The following is a 16,841-nucleotide window of genomic DNA, read 5'->3' as shown; positions in this document are numbered from 1 at the left end:
CCGTGCGAACCACATCTGTTCACCCGCTGCTGCTTTCTGAGAGCTCACAGGAGGCCACAGGATAAACAGAGCATTCTCTGCACGTGATTTTAAACATATTCTATAACAACAAAAGCAAAATACGCAAATCGACCGAATGACCCTCTGGACCGGACGACCACGCTGACACACACTGGCGCCAGGCCAGCCAAGGCGGGTGTGATGCGATTGGTCGGGGGGCCCACCATCGCCCCGACTGCCATGCAGAGGGAGGCCCAGGCCACCGTTGATCGTGAAGCCCTGGGCAGGTGGGCGGGGCCTCCCTCTGCATGGCAATCAATCTTGGAGCCCGATCGCGATCGCGATCGCCCGGTGATCGATTGCCCCGAAGAGGGAGGCCCAGGCTACCCGGCCGGCGGCAAGAGAGGGAGGCCCAGGCCAGTCAAGCGATCGCACTCATGCCTGTCGCCTGCAGAGGGAGGTGACCGGTGGGGGCGGAGGGCAGGAGGGGGGGCAGCGCCACACAGATGTCAAGCAGTGGCAGTGGCAGGGTGGGGCCAGCTGCCGGCAGCCGGGGGAAGGAAAGCCGTGATAGGCCCTGATCGCTGGCCAAGCCGAGGGGTCCCGGATTGGACTGCGAGAGGGCGCAGGCCGAGCTGAGGGACACCCTCTCACCCTGAGCATGGTTCTGTGCGCTCACTGGGCCGTTAGTTTATAGCAGCATCAAAAAGCAGCCCCTCCTTCTCCCCTCCCCTCCCCTCTCCAGACACAAAGTCCTACACGCTGACAAAACCTTACACAAAACAATCTGACTTCAGCCGGCAAGCACCTTCCGCAGGACCAGGTGGAAGCCAGGGCGCCATGACTTTCTGAAGACAGAGGCATCTTTAAGATCACCACCACGCGGCGTGGCCCTGCTTTCTTAACTCCGAATCTGCCCGTCCGTCCCCTCTCTTAGCAACGAGGTCAGGGGACTAGGACGGCGGCAACATTCACGTTCACAGACAGAGCCCTCGATGAACCAGTCAGGCAAAGAAAAAAAATGGATTTTTACTACCTTTCTTCAATTTTCTCTCTCTCTTTACGAAGCGAGGATATTTCTGGTAGTAGTTTAAAGCTGTGGAAAGACTTTATTATATTTTATTACAGAATTAGAAAATTTCAAAAATAATTGTTTGGAACCACAGTTAAAAAGAAACATAAAACCCCCATAAGAAAGTGTTCTGGCACCTGTTAGAATTTCCCCTCGAGTTATGAAATGCAGCTTTCCAGCGATTGTTATAATAGCCGTGACTGTAATTTCAGCGGAATACTCATAATTTTTCTTCTGAACACATGATCATGACTCATTTTTTCTTTAATAGCTCAGTCATTTCAGGAACTACCTGCAAATTAAGAAAAAGAGTAATTAGGCCACTTGAGGCCACTGTGACTGGTCACCACCTCAGGAAGCCCTCCTGTGCCCAGGTGCCTCCCTCCCTCCTCCCGCCGCGGAGAGACCCTGACACAGGGCTGCAGGGCCAAGAGCCCACTCACTGCCTCGGAGCTTTCTGACACATCACAGCCCTCAGAAAGGCCCCGCACAAAACCAAGTCCAGCGTCTCCTGTCTGTGCCGAGTTCCAGCTCCCGGCATTCTCCCCTCCCCACCGCACGCCTGCCTTCCCTTCAAAGGCCACGCGAAGTCTCGCTCAGTCACGCCTCTGCCAACCTCCTCAACCTTTTCTCCTGTCTGTCCATTTGCTCACCGTTCATCTCACAAGCACTGCCGTGCCCCGAGGCACGCTGACCACTGAGCCATCGCTATTAGCACCGAGGCCTCCTGCCACACAGTGCTGGCCCGCAGGACAGTGAGGGCACGGGGAGGGCACGGGGAGGGCACGGGGAGGGCACGGGGAGGGGCAGGCCCAGGCTGAGAGGGTTATTTACTGACCCTGAGTCTTCCCAGCTCACTGGCTGCACCGGGACTTTCAGTGTGGAGCTGCCCGTGTGGGACCTGCAGGGGGACGGCACGCAACCGCCGGAGCGCTAGCTGAGCCGCTGGTTGCCGGGAGCCGGTCCATCCTTGCTGTTTCAAGGGACCTGGCATATATGGCATACCGTTCTTAATGTGTTTGCTCACCTTCTTGGCACTATGTGTTTTAACCAAGGTCACCTCTCTGAGAAAGGTTGTTTCCCCAGGTAGGGACTTTCCCCTGAAGTTAGGGAGGGAATAAAACCCCTTAACTAAGTGCCAGGTGGGAAATTAATCACTTTAACTATGAACAATCATGCTTAAGCTACATAATCTTTTCTCCCTGGAATGGAGATAAGAAACGCCCTAACCTTTGTAATAGAGATTGATAGGATTGAATCAACTGGTATAAATACAGATGTAACAAGACAACAGGACACAGAACCTAGACACAGAACCTAGACACAGAACCTACACAGAACCTAGCGAGAGAACATGGCAAAAGATCCTGGACAGAACCTGGCTACAGAACTTGGCTGGAGAAACTAGACAGAACCTGGCTGAAGAACCTAGAGACAGAACCTGGCTACAGAACCTGGATAGAACATGGCAAGAGAACCTGACTAGAACCTGGTGACTGAACCTGGCTGGAGAACCTGGACAGAACCTGGCTGGAGAACCTAGCGAGGGAACATGGCTACAGAACCTGGCTGGAGAACCTAGCAAGAGAACATGGACACAGAACCTGGCTGGAGATCCTGACCAGAACTTGGCTATAGAGATCCTGGCTAGGCTGCTGACCAACTGAACGCTGCCTCTGAGTCTTTCCCTCTTCGCTGACTCCGTCCACACCTTTGGGGACCCCTGGACCTGCTGGGGTTGGACCCCAGCAGCTGGTGTCAATATCCTCACCCAGGCTGCCAAGGGACCCACCGCCGTCGCGCAGACATGCCCGCTGCACACCCTGGTGAGTGCGCCTCTCAATTATTTAGCAGAGCTACTCCCATTGGGTGGAAACAATGTGCTCGTACAAAATTCATCAAGGAGATTGTCGACACGTTTCTCCTGAACGTGGCTTTGTCTGCAGCCCATGGAAAGGCCCTGTTTCCCGCGGAGCCGGCAGGGAGCCGGCAGGGAGCTGGGGCGTTAGCTCGGGCAGCAAGTGCTGGCACACCCTCCCCCTCTCCTCGGAGGATGGGCCGCGAGCGCGTGCCAGCCACTCACAGGGCATGCAGCGTGTGCTGTGCCTGGGAGTCTAAGGCTGACCAAACAAAAAAGACATAGATGGTGGAGAGAGAGAAACCCCCTCAACCCTTTTTGGGGCAGGAGGACCTTCTGTAAGGTTTTTAACAACTCTGTGTTCTAAACCAAATTCACGTTTCCTTTAGAAAAAGTTGAGCTCTAGCCTGTTTTCATGAAAAATTTAATCTAAAAAAAGGTGTTGTTTTTTTTAACACAGCTATTGAGTTATTTTCTATAAGATCTTAATCCAAAATAGATAATGCTAATTTTCATTCACAATGTTTGAGATTTTTTTTTAAATGTTGTTATTCCTTTAAATATTTGATTTTTAAAAGAGAGTGTGGCCCCAGTGAATACATTCACTAAACCACCATGTCCACTCCTCGGTCAGAACTGCCGTAATCACCACCGATGTGACCCTCACTCTGATCAGCTGAGGACGCAATGTGACGGGCACGTCCGAGATGGGGCCCTTTTATGTGCGAGGCCCTGGTGCTGCCCTCCCGCCTGCAGCAGCTGGTGAGCGAGGAAGGCAGTGATGAAAGGACAGAACCAGGAGCCGGCAGGAGTTGTGTTAACAACTTGCTGAGTAATTTCCCCAAATCACAACTCTCGGGGACACAGACAAATGGAGGAGAACGCATTTCGCTTGTAGAGACAAAGGGGAGGGCCTCTGAGGGAAGGTGCCGTGCTGACCCAGAGCGGCGGCCCCGCTCCATCCCCGCACCGCGTCCGGGGCGTCACTGAGCAGCGGGGGGACACGCACGTCAGAGTAGAGGCACCGAGCGCGTGGGGAGCACAGGGCGCTGGCGAAGCCCAGGCTGGCGCCAACCTCCTGCCGGACGGACCACCCGGCTGTCCTGGGCGCAGGCTCTCCGTCAGGCCCACACAGCTCCCTGCGTGAGGGGTTCCTGCTCCCGCGAACCCACGTCTCCCCGGCTGGAGGCTACTTCCAGAGCCTCTGTCCCTGCACGAGTGATGGCTGCACAGGTGACCCAGCAGCCTGTAGGCAGGCCCTGAGGCACCAAGAGGCCAGGCCAGGCCACCTGTACCCTTTTCATGTGGCCACGGGAGAGCCAGGTGCTCAACACCCTGCGTCACTCTCTCACGCGGAGGATAACATGGAGGCAGCAGCCGAGTAGAAAGATCAGGGAAAAATGAAGAGGGTGACCCTGGGAGTCGTGTTCCCTCCACACTTGTCACGTCAGGAGGGACGGCTTGAACTCAGCACAGCTCGCAGAGCCACTTGTTGGGACAGAAGCTGGACCTGAACGCCCCCTCTCCCCCGAGAAGCCCTGAGCGCCCCCTCTCCTCCAGGAAGCGGGACCCGAGCGCCCCCTCTCCCCCGGGAAGCCCTGAGCACCCCCTCTCCCCCAGGAAGCCCTGAGCACCCCCTCTCCCCCGAGAAGCGGGACCTGAGCGCCCACTCTCCCCCGGGAAGCCCTGAGCGCCCCCTCTCCTCCGGGAAGCGGGACCTGAGCGCCCACTCTCCCCCGGGAAGCCCTGAGCGCCCCCTCTCCCCCGAGAAGCCCTGAGCACCCCCTCTCCCCCGAGAAGCCCTGAGCACCCCCTCTCCCCCGAGAAGCGGGACCCGAGCGCCCCCTCTCCCCTGGGAAGCTGGGGCAGGTTCCCCAGGAGGCTGATGTGACTGTCCTCATAGTACCTGCCAAACAGGAGTCCAGGTTCATGAGAAGCCAAGAGCCAGGTGGGCATTTTAAAGACAATACGGACCCTTAAAGGGAGAAGTATCAAGCTCTAGGGAAACATCATGTATTTATTAGGACAACTTCACCTGAAGTAGCTCAAAATTATGTTCCTATATTAATATACACACACAGAGACAGACACACAGATGCACAAACACACAGTGTCTCCCTATACCAGCTCCCTCCCTGATCGACTCAGAGGTGCTCGGACACAGGAGAGACGACAGCCACCACGCGCAGCGCCAGCCTACCTTGAACAGATCGGCGACTATTCCATAATCTGCCACTTGGAAAATGGGGGCCTCGGGGTCTTTGTTAATTGCCACAATCGTCTGTGAAACAGAAACGAGAAGTTTGGTCTTTGTCAAGAAAACAGGCCACGTACGTGGGTAGTTCTATGTTCCCTTCCCCACTGACAAGCGGGCCGGACTTTCACCGTCCGACTTAACACACAGGCCACACGACTGTCACTCCCAGCCCGGGGGAGCCCGCAGAGCGAGGGCAGCATCTCCCAGACCGGAGCCTGCAGCTCAGTTAGTCCAGGAAACTACGGCCGGAGGAACAGGCCACAGGAACCACGGGGGTCAGAGACAGTAAACAAGGGTCCGCTCTGAGCCTCAAAGTCACGCGGACAAACCGTCCGAGCCGCAGGCTCCGATCTGGGTGGAGGCGTCTCTTCTGGGCACAGGGAGCCTGGCTCCCGGCGACTGGCAGAGGTGTGTGCGGTGACCGCTGGGCCACCATTTCCTGGAGACCCTTGCTAAGCATCTGACAGTTTAATCATCTGAGAGCTTTTCCATCCCTCGATAGCAAGGTTACTTTTTAAAAAATATTTTTTAAATTATTTCAGAGAGGAAGGGAGAGGGAGAGAGAGAGAACCATGGATCAGCTGCCTCCTGCACGGCCCACACCGGGGACTGAGCCCATAACCTGAGCATGTGCCCTTGACTGGAATCGAATCCGGGACCCTTCAGTCGACAGGCCAACGCTCTAGCCACTGAGCCACACCAGCTAGGGCTCAAAGTTACTTTTAAAGATATAGCACAAAACTGTGGGCAAGGAACCACAGAAATATTTAAGAAAAAAATATTTGGGCTGCTAAGTTTTTTAGATTACTAAAAGAATATTCCTGAATTATCAACTATACATACTAGTAATTATGATAAAACCTTGCTTACACCCTAGAGCAGTGATGGCAAACCTATGACACGTGTGTCAGAGGTGACACGCGAACTCATTTTTTTGGTTGATTTTTCTTTTTAAATGGCATTTAAATATATAAAATAAATATCAAAAATGTAAGTCTTTGTTTTACTGTGGTTGCAAAGATCAAAAAATTTCTATATGTGACACGGCACCAGAGTTAAGTTAGGGTTTTTCAAAATGCTGGCACGCCGAGCTCGAAAGGTTCGCCGTCACTGGCCTAGAGCTTTCTTTTTACGTCCTTAGAAATCCGTGCTCTTCTTCCTTACAGCTTTAAAAGCAGATTGTATTCAACCATATCAATATGCATACTGTTCAAAAGTGCTTTCGTTACACTGATTTGCTTGATATAACAACACATCTCATATTCTTTCAACTAAATCACAACGCTCATTCAAACTGCAGCTATCAGATTTATGAAAGCAGCTATCGGATATAAGCCAATCACTCCAAAGTCCTGCTTCAGAGCTTAACCAAAAGGACAGCCAGACTGTTGTGTCTCCCACACCAGACAGTGATGACAGGGGCTGCGTCTTTCTCAGCTAAGCATCCCCAGCATGCAGTGCAAGTACGTGCTGAGTAAACATTTGCCGACTGCGTGGACAGGCGAAGTCGTGGCTCAGGTTTATTCCTGTGGGTTGCTCCCTTTTTGCTTGGGCGTGTACTATCTGGTCTAGTCCATCTCTCACCCAATCCAGCCCTGCTGGCCTGGAGCGAGCACTTTCACCAGCGTCCTCTTGGCGGGCAGTCTTTTATTTTCGAGAAGCAGGATTCTGGGTATGTCTGAACTGGCCCAGCTAAAAATGTGTTACGGTTACTGGTGTTGGAGTGTTTTTTCCCTCCAATGCAGCAATAACATTTTCCGCGTTGGCACTGCTGTTTTCAGAACTCAGTGAAGAACCTGCCATCCGACTGTAAAATCTGACTGGTTTTGAGGCAATTCATTGAGAGGTTACAGAAGGTAGTGCATGTATCCTTTCACGGCAGAAGCCAAACCTGTTAAAAGTTTTATTACCTTTTATATCAAACTTCCATCTGAATGGATAAAAGCGGGGGTGTCAGAAGCATCTCTGACTTCATGACAGACTAAGTTCATCATTCGAACTGCGCACTGTTATGCGTGGCTCCGTGTGCCGTGTTCTGAGAGGCGCTCACAGAGCCGGTGCACAGGAGCACGGGACTTCCAGACGTGTCCGAGCAGCAAGTGGAAGTCAGTGTTCCCTGTGTGCACTGTATTTTTAAAATTACTGCAGCATTAAGACTCCAACTCAAATGTGTCCATCACACGTTAGCAACAACCCGAGAGGGGGGGCCTTTCTAATGTATGGGGGGGGGGGGCTCTTAGGGAACCAGGGTGAAGCGGGCAGAGAATGAGCTGTTTTCACCCCATGTTTTCCATCCACAGACTCAGAGCTGAAAGGGACCTCCACACTGCCCTGGGCAGGCCAGGAGCTGAGTGCACACGGGACACGCTGAGGTCACCAGCGCTGGGGCTGGACGCGGGGTCAGGCCTTTTTCCAGGCGCAGCACTGCCCCCCTACATCTCAGGCCCCAGACCTACGTGAACGGTTGAACTCCACGCACTGCGAGGTCAGTTTTATAAAGAGGAAGTTTTATCCACGTAGCAGCACTGTTGTGACATTACCTTGCTGTCTTTCATCCCAGCTAAATGTTGGATGGCGCCAGATATTCCCACAGCAATATACAGTTCCTGAGAGAAGAGAGGCCGTATCGTTAATATGTATTTATGTTATATGAAAGGACATTCATTAAACTGTTAATCAAAATACACTTACTAAATCCCACATGCAGGACAACCCAGGCCAACAAGTTCTACCGTCAGACACTGTCGCACTAGCCCTCTCCTAGCACACTCACAAGCAGCATCGGAACGGGTCACAGTTCTGCGAGTCCTTCCGACACACACGTCCACATGACTCCACAAGGCTTCAAAGCCTCGCCAGCCCTAGCGGTGTGGCTCAGTGGATAGAGCGTCAGCCCGCAGCCTGAAGGGTCCCAGGTTCGATTCTGGTCAAGGGCACACGCCCGGGTTGTGGGCTTGATCCCCAGTAGGGGATGTACGGGGAGCAGCCAATCAATGATTCTCTCACATCATTGATGTTTCTGTCCCTTCCTCTCTGAAATCAATAAAAACATGTTATTTTTTAAAAGCCTCTCCATGTGCATCATAACATACTGATAACATTGTTGCTTCATTCCAACAGTCAATGTCCATATAAATGTAATACAAATGCAGTTTTCTTTGAACCCCCAGAAGTGAATGCTGTTTGCTGAGGTTCACCGTGTCCCGGAGGAGGTAACAGACTCTGGGCCAAACCAACCCGGACGGTGGCTCCGGGCCCTCCCGCCTTCTCACCAGCAGCACAGACAGGCGGACAGGCCCACGCGGCCACGGGACCTCCCGACGGTCCTGCAGACAAGGGTTTCTGAGCGAACAAAAGCACGAGAACAACAGCCGGGCTGAGCCCGGGGTCCTGGCTGCTTCCGGAGCTCGGTGGCTCTCAGGCAGAAAGGAGGCAGTCTCTGGGAGAGGATGTTGTCGGCTGCCTTCCCTGGCTCAGGGGCGTTTCTGCGCGTCGTCGATAAAAAACCACCACGATCACCACCACCACCACAGCCCCACAGGAGGCCAGGAGACCTCTGTGTGTGTGGACCAAGGCCACCCTGCCCCAGGCGCTCGCCTCTAAACCAGAGGGCGAGTGAGGGAGAGAATGTGGCGAGACCATGAGAGGCCTGCTGAGGGGAGAACAGCACTTAAGGGCCGAAGAGTGGGGAGCGGAGGAAGGAGCAGGCACAGGGGAAGGCGGGTCCTGGTGAGACTGGAGCCCCAGCGGCCCCAGCAGGGAGGGCACCCAGAGGGCGAGCCCAGGCCAACCAACAGCCGCAGCAGCACAGCCGGCCCCTCAACTGGAGAACAGGACGGTGGGAGGGGTGAGGCTCAGCCAGCAGAGGACAGGGTTACTCTGCGATGTAAGGCAGCACCTCCTTGCAAACAAGGGCCGGCAGGAAAAGGCACAAATCCCCCCTCCTCTGTCACAACCGGACAGACTGCAGCTGCAGACTCGCCCACAGAACGGGGGCTGAGACGGAGCTGCCGCGTCAGGGGCGCAAGAGCACCCTGGCCTGTGGCTACGAGCCAGGCTCTGGACTCTCGCCGCCCACGTGTCAACCCCAGCCCAGCCCCTGACAGACAGGTGACCGTGGGCCATTCTCTAGGCTGTGGGGCCCCGCTTGCTGGTCTGAAAAACCTCAGTTATGCGAACCCTCTTCACAGGTTTCTGTGAGGCTTGTCCGTAGCTTAGAGCCCAGCTTCCCGAGACCCCGCGGCCACGCGAGTTAAGGTGCGGTCCCTCAGCGCACAGGGGGCCGCGGGGCCCCGTGCAGAGCTGGGCGGCGTGGACACGGAAGGGCTCTGGGGGGAAGCGTGATTCCCATCAGTCACTGCACATCTTCATTTTTATGACAGTCATTTCCCAACAGATGGCAGTGAAGCCACTTGAGAATGGGGTCCTTTCCCGATTCATTCAGACAAGCTGTGTGCCCGGCAGAACCCCGTGGTGCCAGCACTGCCCTTCCCAAGCGCCCATACGAGGGAGGAGCTGAGAAGCCATGCTCGCTGCGACTTTCCTGTGTCCATATCGTCCTTGCCTTCCAGGTGGGAAAAGACAACTAGCTCACGCTCACAGGCTCACCACAAGGGCTCAGTAAGAGGATAACAACCTGCGGCCCGTTTGAAATGAATAAAACTAAAAAAAAAAAAAAAGACCGTACCCTTTGATGTAATGATGTTTACTTTGAATTTATATTAGTTCACACAAACACTCCATCCATGCTTTTGTTCCGGCCTCCGGTCCAGTTTAAGAACCCATTGTGGCCCTCGAGTCAAAAAGTTTGCCCACCCCTGCTCTGGAAGAACCTGAAAAAAATATATCCTGAAAAACTCACACTTCTCAAAAAAAGGGGGGGGGGGTACCTAAATAATCTGAGTTAGTAAATTGAAAATTTTAAATACCTGGAACAAAATAACAAAACAGAGAGCACAGCGGTCCCCCTTGCACAGTTTCGGTTACCCATGAGCAACTGCCGTCCGAAAACATTAAATGAAAAATTCCAGAAATGAACAAGTTTTTCCAGATTTTAAAAATTAAAGTGTAGCTGACATACAATACAACCTCAGCTCCAGGTGTGCAACATCGTGACTCCATCTCTGTGCCTCACAACGTGGTCGCCACGGCAACCCCGCTCACCTCCATCACCACAGTCTCTGCGTATTAGCGACCACACTTCACACCCCATAACTTCCTTACTTTACACCTGGAAAGCCGAACCTCTGAATCCCTCCACCTTAATTCACACGTGCTGAGTGCCGTGATGAAATTTCACGCTGTTTCCAAAACATCTTCAGATGATGTAATGTTTTTTTGTTTGTTTGTTTGTTTGTTTTAATATATTTTATTGATTTTTCACAGAGAGGAAGGGAGAGAGATAGAGAGAGTCAGAAACATCGATGAAAGAGAAACATCGATCAGCCGCCTCCTGCACACCCCCACTGGGGATGTGCCCACAACCCAGGTACATGCCCTTGACCGGAATCGAACCCGGGACCTTTCAGTCCGCAGGCCGACGCTCTATCCACTGAGCCAAACCAGTTTTGGCAGATGATGTAATGTTTGACAATCACACACACTTATCTATTCAAGTAAAGTTCTCATCTCAGTAGCCATTTACCAGTGTTTTCTCAGTATTAATAAGAACTCCACTTGTAGAGTTATCTTTATAAGGCAATTTAATGCCTACCCTAATACCATATATTTCAAGTGAATGAAGGAATTCATTTACTAATTTCTTACTGTGCCTAATTTATCAATTTTATCATCGGAATGTACGTACGGGGGGGGAGGGCAAAGGTAGGTGTACAGTTGTGAGTACATGAAACACAGTTATTACTATTTTTATCTTCATCTGAGGGTATATTAATTGATTTTAGAGAGCAGAGGAGGCGAGAGAGAGATAAACATCGATTGGTTGCCTCTGTATGCACCACGACCGGGGATCAAACCCATAACCTTTTTGGTGTACGGGATGACACCCCAACCGAGACAGCCAGGACACAGAGTTTATCCTTGTATTACATTAATTACGAGAGGCACTGGGGGTGGGGGGGGGTGGGGGTCCCTCAGCCCGGCCTGCGCCCTCTCGCAGTCCGGGAGCCCTCGGGGGATGTCTGACAGACGGCTTAGGCCCGCTCCCCAGCAGTCAGACATCCTTAGCCACGACCACTGCGCTCACCAGCTGTGAGCCTGGCTCAGGGCTTCTGGCTGAGCGGTGCTTCCCCTGTGGGAGTGCACTGACCACCAGGGGCAGCTCCTGCACTGAGCTCCTGCCCCCTGGAGGTCAGTGCACGTCAGAGTGACCGGTCGTTCGGACGTTCGGTCGATCTGCATATTAGCCTTTTATTACATAGGATAGGACTGTATTACTTTCCATATGAACAGCTGTAAACCTACTTCTGTCCCATATATAGAGGGTTTGGCACCACCCTGGGGGTCCTGGAAAGTACACTCTGTGGATAAAGGAGGATGACCACGTAACAGAAAATGTGGGGTGCACTGAACAGTAACACTTAGGATGACAGAAAATTAGTGAGCTAAGATCTCAGCTCAAGAAAGTTGAAAATGAGCAATGACCTTTGTTCAGTCACTAGTATCTATCTATAGAAAAGCCTACGCGACCATCAGACGGGCAGCTATGACGCGCACTGACCACCAGGGGGCAGACGCTCAGTGCAGGTGCTGCCGCGCTACAGTCACTTGGCAGCTGCGGTTCTCGGGTGACGCACTCAGAACCAGAGAGGAGGGAGCCCGATTCCAGGGTGCGTCACCCGAGACCCGCCCTCTCGCACTCCGGGACCCCTCGGGGGATGTCGGAGAGCCGGTCTAGGCCCGATCCCCGCAGGCCCGGCCCAGGGACCCCACGGGTGCACAAATTGGTGCATTGGGCCTCTAGTAACTAAATAAATAAGGTGAGAGAGAAGGGTTCAGGTCCTCACTCTTCCACTTACCATCCGTGTTCTTGGGAGTTACTTAACCTCTCAAGGGTTCACCGCATGTGTGAAACGGAGGTAAACGCGCAGTTAATGGGAGTGTGCGATTATCAAACCACCACGCACGCGAAGTGCTCACAATAGGCTACAGAGGCTATCAGTGCTGCCAGCATTACCTAATCATCACCAGACCTTTAAACTAAAAGTTATAATATGGCAGCCACTGATCATATGCATTCCACTTTACTTGAGTAGTTTAAACTATTAGTCTCTCAAAGAAATTTCTTATTACAGTGACACAGTTCTCCTGGGATAATGTACTGGGAAAATGTCAATGATTCCTGTTGGTTCCTTTTTTGAATTTAAAAAATATATATACTTTAAAATTGATTTCAGAGAGAGAGGGAGAGGGAGAGGGAGATAGAAACATCAATGATGAGAGAGAATCATGGGTCGGCTGCCTCCTGCATGCCCCTCACTGGGGATCTAGCCCACAACCAGGGCCTGTGCCCTTGACCAGAATTGAACCCGGGACCCTTCAGTCTGCAGGCTGATGCTCTATCCACTGAGCCACACCAGCCAGGGCCTTTTTTTTGCATTTTTTTAAGGTGAGCTATAGAGTCATAATTTCTGCCCAACTTCCTAGACAGTGGTGGCTGAATGTGGGGTGAATTTCTTTATAAAATTCGAACACAATCTTTGTACAGGGATACGTATCCCAGATACACATTATCAAGACATTAAATTGGTCGTATAAAATATATAAGAGGTAAAAATTAGACAAGTTTATGATATGAACTCATGCACTGACTCTTTCTGGAATTGGGACAGTATTCTGCCTGCAGAAACTTCAATCTGCTTTACTGTAAACAAAGTAGAAAAATGTAAACATTTAGTTTTTTGTTTACATGACACATGAATTTGAGTGGAGTGGTGAACTCTGGAGCTGCCAGAGCACCAAGACCAAGCCAATGTTGCTTCATCTCTTTGAAAATCAGGTTTAAAATTTCTTTTCTACCAACAGCCTCCCTTTCTAGACAGAGTTGGGGAAGGAATATAAAAAACTACATTTCTTCGAAGATGAAAATTTTAAAAACCATCATAAGCAATTCTAACTAAAGTTCAGAGATCCGACGTTACGTTCTCAAAAACAAGACCTGTCACTGCCTCAGACTGGACAGCAGTTTTACAACACGGCAAGTCTCTCCACCTTCCTTACTCCAAAGACCACAGAGGCATAACCTTCAACGGCAACTGTTCCAGCTGAAACATGGCACACCCACAGGACAACGGCCGGGTTAGGAGTTAAAGGGAGTTTATTACAGCAAATAACGAATGTCTTTTTGAGGAGGAGATTAACCTAACTGTACTTTCTAATTGCGGCAAGTCTCCTGCGCATTAATGTTGCTGTAGTTCATCTTGCTGCTCACTCAAAGGCCAAATTACCTTACGTTTGCCAAATGTGTTTAAGTCCCTTCTCTTTTTGGACGAGGCCCCCAAATGTGAAGCACAGTGATCGGTGGCTCTTTCCCCACAGAGCGCCCTCCTGTGCCACAAACTCCCGGGCAGGGCGATGGCTAAGCTGAGCGTCACACAAAGGGACCGGACCCCCACTTGGGTTTGAAGCTCGGAGTACGTCCCATCCATCAGACAATGCTCCCGGCGAGGACAGCACGCAGGACGCACTTCGTCACCACAGTCACACGCCATCTCGGGGATGCCAGCAACCACACTGTGCTCTGTATGCACGACAGTCACTCAAAGGAACGGATAATGTTCCCATTTACAGACGAGAAAGCACAGCCTCGGGCAGGGTGAGTGAGCTGTCTAAGGATATACTCACATAGTAAAAGGCAGGGTTCTTAACCCAAGGGTTTTGAATTCAGTACTTTCTCTACTATCCCACAAGAGCTCGTGTTGTGACAGTACTGGCAGCTTTAACTGAAGTCACTAGTCTATTCAAACTCTAGTCTACGTTTACCTAGAGAAAAATCTCTGAAGCCAGATGAGATGAACAGCTAACTTGGGTTTCTATGTAAAAAGTAGCACCGATTCTAGCTTCCACCGGATTCTGTCCCACGTTACTAAGAACCAGCTGGTACTTTATCTCTGGGCTCCTGTGCTGAGTAGGGACACACGCTTCACCCTGCAGCTCCCTGCCAATCACTCTCAACAGAACACTTCTCAGCCAGGCCCCCACGCGCACCAGCGGCAAGGCCGTCAAGGAGACGGACCCAGAAGAGGCAAGACTTGGAAATTACTGTTAACTGTTGTTGATGCTTGTTTTAATTTACGTACCTGCATTGAAAACCAGCTAACAGTTCCAGGTAAAACAACACTCGGACCTGGCTTTCAATGTCGTCAACATCTGGCTCCCAATGACTCCTAACGGGAAGTCAGAGCCAACGCAGCAGACACTCAGGAGGCAGCGGTCCTCGCCCAGCCCCTGGAGGCTTCACGTGGACGGCCCTCCCAGGCGTGTGCTCACTGGGCCGAGGATGTGAGCCCTGAATCCAGCCAAACATGTTTGGAACCCTGACCCAGCCTTGGAAATGAGCGCCTCCATGTTCTCCTGCCGGACCCGCTTTCCCCAGGAGGAGCCAATGGGTGCCTTCCTCCAACTCCCCGGGGGGGACCCGCCCAGAGCAGACGGCAGTTCATGCACCACAGCAGGTGCTTCAGCATGTCCTTCACTATTTTGTACAAAATGTAAACGAATAACCCAGCTGCTCAAATACAAAGTTAAAAATATATATTTTTAAAAAAATAAGGACATTAACTATACTGTGGCTCACAATTGGAAAAGTTTAACTGTAACTCAGAAAAAGTGAAGTTTCAGCTCTTAACCTTTTAGTACTGTTTTTAAATGATGGGTTTTGAGTACATAGGATGCACAGGACCTGAAATAAGGTTTTTCTTCAGAGAATTTTTTATCGTAAAGTATAACTTTTAATATTGAACTCTTTTGCAATTAAGTGCCTAGTATTAACTTGAGCTTCTACATTATTTCACACGTTTTCCAGTGTGGGAAAACACTCCCAAGTATACTGAGAATGTGAGAAAGCCAAGTATGCTATCAGATACCTTGTTGAAATTATTCAGATTAAGTTATATGGAAATATTTGGGTAAATGACACCAAAGTACTTAGATATATAACCAATCTAGTGCAAAGCTTTGCATTTCAGCAGGTTAAATAAAAAGTTTGACTACCAAGTATTTTATCATTAAGGTCTCCCAAGTCAGTCAGAACACGCTGAATTGTACAGACCAGTCAAGAATACTGCGCAGTAAGGAACTCTAAGGTCGTCTAAGCAATCTCTGCTTATCAACGAGAAAAAACCGAAGCCCCAGGAACAGCTCACGAGAACAGGCTCCCAAGTCCTACTCTCTTCACTCCCTTGCTGCTGCTTTCCCACAATTACTAGGAAAAGTAGGCCACTGCTTAAGCACAGCCTTTCTTGATGTTTAGTCTGAAATTACGATAAGCCCTAGCTGGCTTGGCTCAGTGGATAGAGCGTCAGTTCCGGTCAAGGGCACATGCCCAGGTTGCGGGCTCGATCCCTAGGAGGGAGCGTGCAGGAGGCAGCCAATCAGTGATTCTCTCTCATCACTGATGTTTCTATCTCTCTACCCTCTCCCTTCCTCTCTGAAATCAATAAAAATATCTTTAAAATACGTCAAAACCGGTTTGGCTCAGTGGATAGAGCGTCGGCCTGCGGACTGAAGGGTCCCAGGTTCGATTCCGGTCAAGGGCACATACCTGGATTGCGGGCACATCCCCTGTAGGAGATGTGCAGGAGGCGGCTGATCGATGTTTCTCTCTCATCGATGTTTCTGACTCTCTATCTCTCTCCCTTCCTCTCTGAAATCAATAAAAATATCTTTAAAATAAAGAAATAAATAAGATAAAATAAAATTATGGTAACTTTTGTGCCAAGGAGCTCATGAAAGCTACAAAATAACCTGAGAAAAACAGTTTGGAGGTTCCTCAAAAAGCTAACCACAGCCCTAGCCAATTCTGCTCAGCGGTTAGCGTCAGCCTGCAGGCTGAAGGGGTGCAGGTTCGATTCTGGTCAAGGGCAGGTACCTCGGTTGCAGGCTCAATTGCTGGCTCTGGTCGGGGCACATGCAGGAGGCAACCAATCCATGTGTCTCTTTCACACTGAAGTTTCTCTCTGACTCTCCCCCTCCCTTCCACTCTCTAAAAATCAACGGGAAAAATATCCTCGGATGAGGATTAACAACAACAAAAAGCTAAATACAGAATTACTATCTGGCCCAGCAACCCCACTCCTCGGTGTAGAACCTAAAGAACCGAAAACAGGGACTCAAACAGATACTTGTCTGTGAATGTTTACAGCAGCATTATTGACAATGGTTAAAAGGTGAAAACAAAACAATCCAAATGTCCGTCAACAAATACATGAATAAACAAAATGTTTACGGAATATTATTCAGACATTTTTCAGCCATAAAAAGGAATAAAGTTCTTACACACACTACAATACAGATGAAATCTGAAAACACGCTAAATGGAATAGACAGTCACGAAAGGACAGATAACGTAGGATTCCACTTTTATGAAATACCCACCAGGACAGGCAAAATCACAGAAACATACGGGGAGGACCAGGGAGGACCAGGGGCTGAGGTGGGAGGGAGGAGCTACTGTTCAATGGGTATGGAGTTTCTCT

The 16,841-nt window shown here is 50.8% G+C and overlaps 1 protein-coding gene across 1 annotated transcript in view; it reads right to left on the bottom strand.

The window, feature by feature from the left end:
- Nucleotides 1–1,085: 1,085 nt before the first annotated feature.
- Nucleotides 1,086–16,841, bottom strand: part of ETFA (electron transfer flavoprotein subunit alpha) — a 37,994-nt gene continuing 22,238 nt past the window's right edge. The window contains exons 10-12 of the mRNA XM_059678397.1: nt 7,728–7,793; nt 5,131–5,211; nt 1,086–1,364 (exon numbers count right to left, since the gene is read on the bottom strand). Of these exons, the coding sequence (XP_059534380.1) occupies nt 1,326–1,364; nt 5,131–5,211; nt 7,728–7,793 (186 nt within the window). The 3' untranslated portion in view covers nt 1,086–1,325. The remainder of the gene's footprint in view (nt 1,365–5,130; nt 5,212–7,727; nt 7,794–16,841) is intronic.

This window comes from Myotis daubentonii, chromosome 21, assembly GCF_963259705.1.
Source record: "Myotis daubentonii chromosome 21, mMyoDau2.1, whole genome shotgun sequence".
NCBI lineage: Eukaryota > Metazoa > Chordata > Mammalia > Chiroptera > Vespertilionidae > Myotis > Myotis daubentonii.
The sequence above is the reverse complement of the archived record's forward strand: the minus strand, read 5'-3'. Positions and strand labels throughout refer to the sequence as shown.